The 8655-nt window shown below is 55.8% G+C and overlaps 1 protein-coding gene across 1 annotated transcript; it reads right to left on the reverse strand.

Annotated features, from left to right (window-relative positions):
- Window positions 1–249: 249 nt before the first annotated feature.
- LOC106727007 (endogenous retrovirus group FC1 Env polyprotein-like) lies at window positions 250–1577 on the reverse strand. The gene is made up of 2 exons (XM_014544024.1): window positions 1337–1577; window positions 250–1217 (listed from the first exon to the last, which is right to left on the reverse strand). The coding sequence occupies exons 1-2, from the start codon at window positions 1479–1481 to the stop codon at window positions 787–789; spliced, it is 576 nt and encodes a 191-aa protein (XP_014399510.1). The 5' UTR covers window positions 1482–1577; the 3' UTR covers window positions 250–786.
- Window positions 1578–8655: the final 7078 nt, after the last annotated feature.

The following is an 8655-nucleotide window of genomic DNA, read 5'->3' on the forward strand; positions in this document are numbered from 1 at the left end:
TGAGCCCAGAGGCCTGCCAGTCCAAGCTGGGACAGGGAGCATGGGCCCACCCGAAGCCCCAGAAAGTTTGGGAAGCTGATTGGTTATTTTGAAAAATCTTCTGGTTCCTCCCAAGCCTGAGAACACATAGTTCCAGGTAAACAAAGAATCAATCTCTCTCTCTCTCCCCACGCTCACCCCATGTGCTGGTGGTCTGTTCTCTCTCTATAGCCATGTGGCCCTAGCAGCGGTGTGACAGATACATCAGAGTTTGGAGCAAGGAATGGTTTATTGATTAAGAAGGCTTAGCTCGAGAAGATGGGAGAAATGATTCTAAATCCTGTTAGGTGGTTCAGGAGTTGGCGTAAGAAATAAAGAGAGTCGAGTCAATCAGAAAAGAAAGAAAAGAAAAGGTTTTAATCTGTGTCCCCGGGCAACCCACGAACCCCAAAGACAGGGCCAGTGGATTCGAGCCCACAGGGAGGGGGGGTTTGTTTTATACTGCAGTTGGGTGATGGGCGGGGGCATGAACTGAGGAAGTTCCCGCCCCAGGGGGTCAGCAGGGTATTCAGGAAGGAGTCAGTATCTGTGTGGGGGTCGTTGTGGATTCCAGGGAGGAGCCGGTATCTGTGTCTGGCACACTGATCTGTTAGAAATTCCAGGGAGGGCCCATTATCTCCTCACGCATCTGCCTGCATCTGATCCTGGGTTCTCTCCAACCTAACATCCCGGCCTTTTGGTGATAGGGGACGCCAACTCATTCTAACTACTTCCAGCTGACCAGGGACGACGAGGGGGCAGGGGGGTTTAAAGGCCAGGGTCGGGCAGAGGCAGGTCGGAGGGCAGCCGAGTGTAGGGATGGAGCAGGAGCTGATTCAAAGTCACCTGTGACATCTCTGCAATCCGGGAGCGGATGAACTTCAGGAGGCAGGGGGCTAGGAGAAAAAAGACACAGATGAGAATCAGGGGCCCTATCATGGGTAGGACCCAGGTAGCTAAAGGGCTTTGGAGCCAGCCGAAAAGAAAGTTGTTCTGGGAGTGTCTTGTATGTAGTCCTTCACTCAGCTTAGTCAGGGTCTGCACGTTTTGTTCCACTACTCTGGACTCGTTGGTGTAGTAGCAGCATTCTTCCTGAAGGAATATGCAGGTTCCTCTTTTTTCTGCAGTCAGAAGGTCTAAGGCGCGCCAGTTCTGTAGGGCTACCTGGGCTTCTGATGTTACCTGCTGCTGTAGGGAGGCTAAAAAGAGGTGGTAGTAGACTCCAGGGCTAACTGGAGCTTGTCATTAAAGTCCTGAGCAGAGACCAGACTGTTCCTGAGGGCCCCCCCGTGAGGCCTACTGAGGCAGCGATACTCACCCCTAACATGACAGGGAGGAAGGCGGCCCGGCGGGTCCAGGGGGTGGGATGGAAGGAGCAGCCAGGCGAGCTCCGACTCTCCATACAAGGTTAGTTGGGGAACTACTGTGACCACGAAGCAAGGCCTGGGGTCAGAGGAGTTCATGCAGTTACTTAAGGTGCCGTTGCACCAAAAGAAGGTACCCGGGCTGGCCTTGGTGAGACTGGCTTCGGTGTGGTTTTGGGTGCAGTTCCAAGTGACTCATCCCCCAGTTACCGGATAACTGGTCTGGTAGCATATCCGTGGGGGCAGGGTAGGCTCTGGAGTTTCAGGTTCCCAAAGGGAAAAAAGGGGGGCCACCCTTGACCTTATTATAGTCATCATGGATGACACAGTCTCTCCAGCAGCAACCCCCATAGGTGTTGACATCTTGATTACACCTGTCTGGGTTCCGCTGGTCATAAGCAAAACAGACATAGGGTTGGCCAGCATTGGCCACTGACCAGATGTCGACAGCCATCCGGATCTTTGTCTGGCATCCGACCAGAGGGCAGTCCTGAGATCCTACCTGCCGGGTGACTTGTTTGCCGTTCTGGTAGTTGGTTTCACGGACCTTGAACCTCCACACATAAGCGGGTGGGGGTTGGTGTAGGTTGCTCAGGGCCAGAAGGAGAAGGAGGAGGGGGAGGGCAACCGAGGCGGACCTTAGTGGGGTCCAACACCTCACATTTATAGAAGTCATGCTGCTCCGGGGTCCTCTTGAGCCTGGAGAGGTGGTGCCACGACGGGTTGCCGAGCAGCTTGGCCGAGGTGGGGGTTATAAGGATTACAGTGTGAGGTCCCGTCCACCTAGGCTCCAAGGCTTTTGGATGTAGATTCTTAAGGAGGACCGAGTCACCAGGGTGAAGGGCTGGTCCTCGGGAGTCCTGGTTGGTCGGCTCTGGCTTGGGCAGAAACCTGTCCGCGTGTTCTCGGAGCAGTTGCCTGGGTAAGGACAGATATGGGAGATATGTACCCAGGGGAGGAGGATCAGTAGGGAGACAGTGGTTGAGCAAGAAGGGTCTCCCATATAGGAGTTCAAAAGGGCTTAAGAAGGTGGGGCTCCTTGGTGTAGCCCGGATTCTGGTTGGGGCCATGGGCAGGAGGTTCAGCCAGGAGCTGCGAATTTCTAGAGAGAGTTTAGTTAGATGGTCCAATAGGTTGGAATTGAGTGGTTATGATGAGGGTTCAAGCCAGTGACAGACAAATCCAGCAGGATGTAGAGGAGGAGGGATTGATGTTAGAGAGTAGATGGAAAGTTGTGTTGATGAGGGTGGGCATAGGAATAGGTCCAGGGTTCATAAATAGAGAGTGACACTAGAGGATTTCCCATCCCAGACAGTAGAATTGATGACTCCCTCATCATTCCATGTCAGTTTCACCCGAAAATATTAAAAACCTGAGCTTCCTCCGGAATAAAAATTGGAAGGTCCCTTGCCAGGTAAGAGCCTGTGAGGAATGATGGGTCATCAGGTCCTGGATGGTGCCACTGAGTCTTCTTCGGGGATGGTGGGAGGCATTTGGTAAGCCTGAGAGAGGTAGGTATTGCAGTGAAAGTGGGAGGGAATGTTAGAATGCGCTGTTATCCAAGGGAAAAGAGAAAGGGAAGGAGCAGTGGAAGCCAGGGACCTGGATATGAGGCTGGAGAAAAGGCGAGGGGGGAGAGGGAGGGAGCAGGCTGCCTGCTCCCAGGACTCTAGCCATTTGGATTTTAAAGTTGCCGCATTTTTCCTAGAGATAATGTTTCAGTTTCTGATAATAGCCGGACTGTTGAGTAAACCTATGCATTCAAGGAAGTTTCCTTTGGGAAGGAGGGAGTGGGGGAAGGGGCGAGAAGGCACCGAGGTCAGAGCAGTTTTCAGAGCACCAAAGGGGTGAGGATGTTGGCCTTGGGATCTATGGGGTCAGTGAGGGGGTTCCTTCACCATGTCATGTCATAGAGGAGGTTTGCAAGAAGACTACAGTTGTGAACCCGGAGGCAAGAGTACCCAGTGAGCCTGAGGAAGGAGAACACTTCTTGTTCAGAGGAGGGGACAGTCGTGGAGGATATAAGGAGATAAGGCGTTCACAGCGAGACTGAGGTAGGCAACTGTGGTCTGGGACAACAGGGCCCCATAAGAGGACGCATGGCAGTGGGGGATCGGCGTCCCTGTGAAGGGAGGGGGCCAGGAGCAGAAGGAGCAGGGAGGCTGAAGGGCTCCGAGTGGGCTGCAGAGTGGCCGCTAGTTTGGTGAGAATATCTCATCCTAAAAGGGGCATGGGGCATGAAGGCATGACTAAGAACGAGTGGGTTATAGGGCTATCATCAAGGAGGCAGGGAAGGGGTCCGGTGGTCAGCGGGCAGGTGGATTTGCTGTCAATACCCATGACCAAGATCGTGGAAGGAAAAAGGAGCCCTGAAAAGGAGGGCAGGACAGAGAAGGTAGCCCCCGTGTCGACCAGGAAGGAGACCTGTGCACCCGCTACCTTCATTGTGACCCTGGGCTCGGCGAGGGTGATTGGGTTGTCGAGTCGGGGCTGCTTCAGTCTTCAGCCAGTCCCAGCATGGCCAGCGGCGGGTCATGACCTGGAAGGGTGGCCCCTCCACACTGGGGTGCAGAGGGCCCACCACTTTTCCAGGGGCAGTCACTCTTCCAGTGGCCGCTTTGACGGCACGCCCAGCAGGGCTTGGTTGGAGCCTGGGGCTGGGGGCACTGCTTTGCCCAGTGGCCTTCATTTCCACATTTGAAGCATTCTCCAGGTGGCGTTCCTTTTGTTGCACCCCCACCGTGCACAGCCCCCTTGGGGCCATGGCGGCTGCCGACGACTGCAGGGCCACAACCAAGGCGTGAGTTTGCAGGTCTACCTTCTGTCGAAGGCGGGCCTCCCAATTTGATTCTACCTGCTCCTCACAGGCGTTAAAATCTTAAAGGCCATGTTCACTAGACTCGGACCGGGGTCTGAGGGCCATCCTCAAGGTCAGTGGAAAAAAAAAACCTGAGATGCCTCTCAATCTGTGAGGCTGGACATAGAGAGTGGGGCATAGACTCAGACTATGCCCTCAGTCCCTGCTGCCTCCCTCAGGGGTAGAATGGGCGCAGAAATAGAAGAGGCTGTTGAGGAAGGCAGTCTTTGGGTGGCCTGAGAATGAGTGTTAAGTGGGAAAGGCTGTTTTGGAGCTCACATTCTCAGGATTTGGGCTCTCAGGGATAGGGGAGAAGGCGGCTGCTGGTTAAGAGGGTCTGAAGAGAAAGAGCCGAGGAGTTTTTCAATTTGAGGAAGATCAGAGAGTGAGAGGGAATGGCTACCCGGATAAAATCCTTCCCAGCCGCAACCTCTCCTAAAGGGAACTGGCTGGCCACCTGTGAATTCAGTTGCTGGCAGTCATGGGGGCAGAGATTCGGTGGAGCGCACAGAGGAAGGTGGGCGGTTAGAACTCTCAGAGGGTAGGTACAGCGTGGGGTATAGGTTTCTACGGCAGAGTTGTAGTGGGGGAGGGGAGAGTGGGAGAGGTGGAGATGAATGATCCTGGGTGGGGTTGGCAGAGAAGGACCCCAGCCACCTCTCGCTTCTCAATCGTACTCATACACCGCAACCTCCCAGGGGCGGGGCAGAGGGGAGGAGGGACAGAAGGAAGGTGGGGCCTGCGGACGCGTGTGTTTACCAACTGGGGAAGCAGGCAGGGGTGGGGGCGGGGTTAGTCGCCCTGCGACTTGAGTTTCCAGCTCCCGCAGCGGCTGGGCCGCGGGGGCGGGCAGAAGAGGGGAGGCGGGGTCTGTAGGTAGCGGTGGAAGACGGGAGGCTGGGTCAGTAGTTAGCGGAGAAGGCGTGGCTGGAGGAGGGTCCTGCAGGGAGGGAGGAGGGGAGAGTGTGGATGGACAGGGGCACAAGCCGGCGGGAGAACGGGCGGCCTTTGCCGGGGGAGTTCACTGTGGTCTCTGGTGGGGGGGGGGTGGGAGGATGTGGGGACGATGGCGGGGCCGTTGCCACCCCCCCACACACACAGCACATGAACCCACCCCCACACGCACTGCACACACCATGGGCTCAGTGGCGCACGACGCAGCGAGGCAACAGCCCGGAGGGAGGAGGGAGGACGGGTTGAGGAGAGGAGGCAGAAGGAGCTTTGGGGGAGGGGGACGGGGACGCAGATGGAGAGAGGGAGAGAGAGAGAGGCTTGGGCATATTTCCCGGTTCGCTGGCAGAAATTACTGAGATCGGTAAAGGTGGTAAAATCCAAGGTCCCATTGTCGGGCCATCTGGACCCTTTGTCCAATTCATACTGAGGCCATGCTGCGTTACAGAAATAAATGAGGCATTTAGGACGCAAGTCCGGGGCAGGCCTAGTGTTTAGCCAGGTTGGTGAGCAGGCACCCTAGAGGTGTGCTCGGATCAGGTTTGGAATTTGGATTCCCCGTGCTCAATACCGGTGGCCTGTAGCGGGGCCAAAGGCCAGCGTCCCAGCGGTTTGACCCAGGCTACGGACGAACGGAGGGACCAGGGGAGGTAGAGAGTCTCCGCTACCTTCCGAGGTCCGGAGGAGCCTTCCTGGAAGTGTCCGGAAAGGCAATCTCTGACACGGCTGCGTTTTACAGACAGAGATCCGGAGGGCGGGCGGCCATGAGGGACCGGCACGGGGGCGGGGTGGGACTCACCGCTAATGTTGCCAAACTGGGAAAGGCTGCCGAGCTGAAGAAATGTGGTCCTGATGGGTCCTGGGCCACGAGGAGGGAGAGGCGGGCACCCCGAGCCATGGAGGGACGGCCAAATGGGGTGCTCGCGCCACCAGGGTTTCAAGGCACCAAATGTTAGGTGGCTCAGGAGGCGGCATAGGAAATAAAGAGAGTCAAGTCAATCAGAAAAGGAAGAAAAGGTTTTAATTTGCGTCCCCAGGCGACCCACGAACCCCAAAGACAGGGCCAGTGGATTCGTGCCCAGGGAAGGGGGTTTCTTTTTTATACAGGTGTTTAATGAGGGGCGGGGGCATGAGCTGAGGAAGCTCCCGCCACGGGGGTCATCACGGTATTCAGCTGGATAAGTTCCCAGCCGCAGGGGTCGGCAGGGTATTCAGGAAGGAGTCAGTATCTGTGTGGGGGTCGTCGTGGATTCCAGGGAGGAGCCGGTATCTGTGTCTGGCACACTGATCTGTTAGAAATTCCAGGGAGGGTCCATTATCTCGTCACACGTCTGCATGTATCCGATCCTGGGCTCTCTCCAACCTAACAAATCCATCTGAAGACAGCTCAAAATTCAGGCATCTTATGCATCAGGGGAAGGGAGGACGGGTGAGTAAGAGGTAGGTGGGGCCTGGAGACAGGCACAGAAAAGGAGCAGCACAGAATCTCCCAATCCCTTTGCCCTGGCCAACCCTGGCCGACCTGGGTCAGGTTCTGGGTCACTGCTTTGTGCCTGTTTCTCACCTCCTCACTGATACGGGCTGCTCCAGCCTCCGCAGAACTCCTCTGGTTAATCAGCACGTCTCTCTCAGCTTTTGGGAAAGAGGACGTCTCTCTCGGCTACAGAAACATTCCTCACTGTCACCTTTAACCCAGAGCTCTGCCAAGTGCACAGGTTAGATGCTAACGAGCCTGCACCCACGTGGAACAGCACGCAGCTCCTCCTCTCCCTTTTCGTCCCGTCCTGATTCCCCTTCCCTTGCTCCCCTCCCCAATCGGCCACCAGTGGACTTCAATGTCTTCTCCTTTGATTCTAATGTAGAAAATAAACTGCACAGCTGCTGTTCCTTGGAGCATTTTCTCAATCCTTTGAGAGTTTGCTTCCAAGTCAGAGCCTCAGCCTTGGCTCGGATAAGCTCTTTAAACCTTTCTTTAGGTTTGGAATTTCCTTCGTCCACAATATCACGAACCACTTGGCTTCAACGATGATCAACATGTGTTTCATCTATTCCCCCACTTTCTTGGTTAAATGGGAGTTGAAACTGGACAACCAATGGGTCCGGGCTGCCTGTCACTGCTTGAGCCAATTCAGCAGAGACAGGGTTGAAGCGTTTATCCCAATCCTGCCGGCAGCCTGGGAGAGCAGCAGGTCAGCCACAGACGTCTGCTCTGTACCGCCCCCTCCGTGAGCCAGCTGCTTCTAGGGGTAGGACAAAGATCACATGGGGAAGTAGGCAAAAGGAATAAGAATGGGTATGCAAAATGGGTATTACAGGCAGGGAAGTAGGCAATGCTGGCTGGGGCCAGACGCCATTGCTTGGGCTATGGGGTTGTTAATCTTTCCATGATGATAGGCAGTTCTTGCATGAGAATGGACCGCATTCCAAGGTTGACTCCCAGGTCCAGGTTAGAAGGTGCTTCCTTCAATCAGAACAAAATAATCACGATTAACAGAGCATGATTAATATTTCATATAATTATAGCTGGTCCCAATATTCTAGTTCTGTCCCTATCAGAGTGTTAAAGCAAGTCACAGATATGTTTTAGTTCACATGTAAACATTTTCATATGCTTTTCCATGGCAAGACAGGCACGCCAGAGGTAACAAAGCATCTCTGCTTGCCCTGTCTTGGGAACACTGCAGATTTTCTTGTCAGCCTGCCCCTCTGCAAGAGGGCCAACCCTGAGCCCAGACGCCTCGCACTGTGTCCCTGAAAGGCACTGAAGAAACCAGGACACCCAGCCCTCAGGAGCAAAGGCGGGCACGGCTGGGACCACACACTGCCGGCAGATGGACCCTCGTTCGTGGCTCGCCACACTTGGTACAGGTCACCACGCGGCCACACTCCAGCAGAACACAGTCAGCGGGTGAGCCATGCAGACCTGCGCAGGTCCTCCCCAGGCGGGGGCACGGCTCCCCAGTTTGGGGCTTGGGCTCTGCGCAGCAGGTGCTGCAGGCTTTTCTGGTCCTGGTGCAGCCGCCTCCCCCTCCCCATTGGCTCCCATTTCTCACAGCAGCCCTTGTAGTTGACGAAGTTACAAGCCAGGATCTTTCCGCTGCCACAGTCAGACCTTCAGTGTCTCCGGGTCAGTCAGGTCAGACAGAGAAGCCCTGTGGCGGGCGAGGCTGTCCTCCGCGTGGAGGCGGGTCTCCTCGCAGTGGCGCTGGCTATGCCCTCTGGGAGACTGGTCTTCTTCGTCCTGAGACATGGCTCCTGGCCTGCGGATCTTCCCGAGCCTGGGCTGGGGGAGCAAAGCGGCTTGTGTGGGTGAGGAAGGGACGCTGGGGAGGTCGGAGGTTTGTGCTGGCCTGAGGCTGGGGCCGGAAGGCCTGCTGTGCAGGGAAGTCCGGGGAAGAGGTGGGGGCACGAGTCCTGGCCTCGGGAGATTACAGGCGCTGGCCAAGCACCGAGCCACCAGCTCCT

This window comes from Myotis brandtii, unplaced genomic scaffold (assembly GCF_000412655.1).
Source record: "Myotis brandtii unplaced genomic scaffold, ASM41265v1 scaffold347, whole genome shotgun sequence".
Lineage (NCBI taxonomy): Eukaryota > Metazoa > Chordata > Mammalia > Chiroptera > Vespertilionidae > Myotis > Myotis brandtii.

Excerpts from the sequence above, each read along its gene's own strand:
- LOC106727007 (XM_014544024.1), bottom strand. The coding sequence starts at position 1,481 with ATGAACTCCTCTGACCCCAGGCCTTGCTTCGTGGTCACAGTAGTTCCC. Across the intron at positions 1,218-1,336 it reads TCCTCCCTGTCATGTTAGGG|CCTCCCTACAGCAGCAGGTA; the intron begins GTGAGTATCGCT and ends ACCTCTTTTTAG.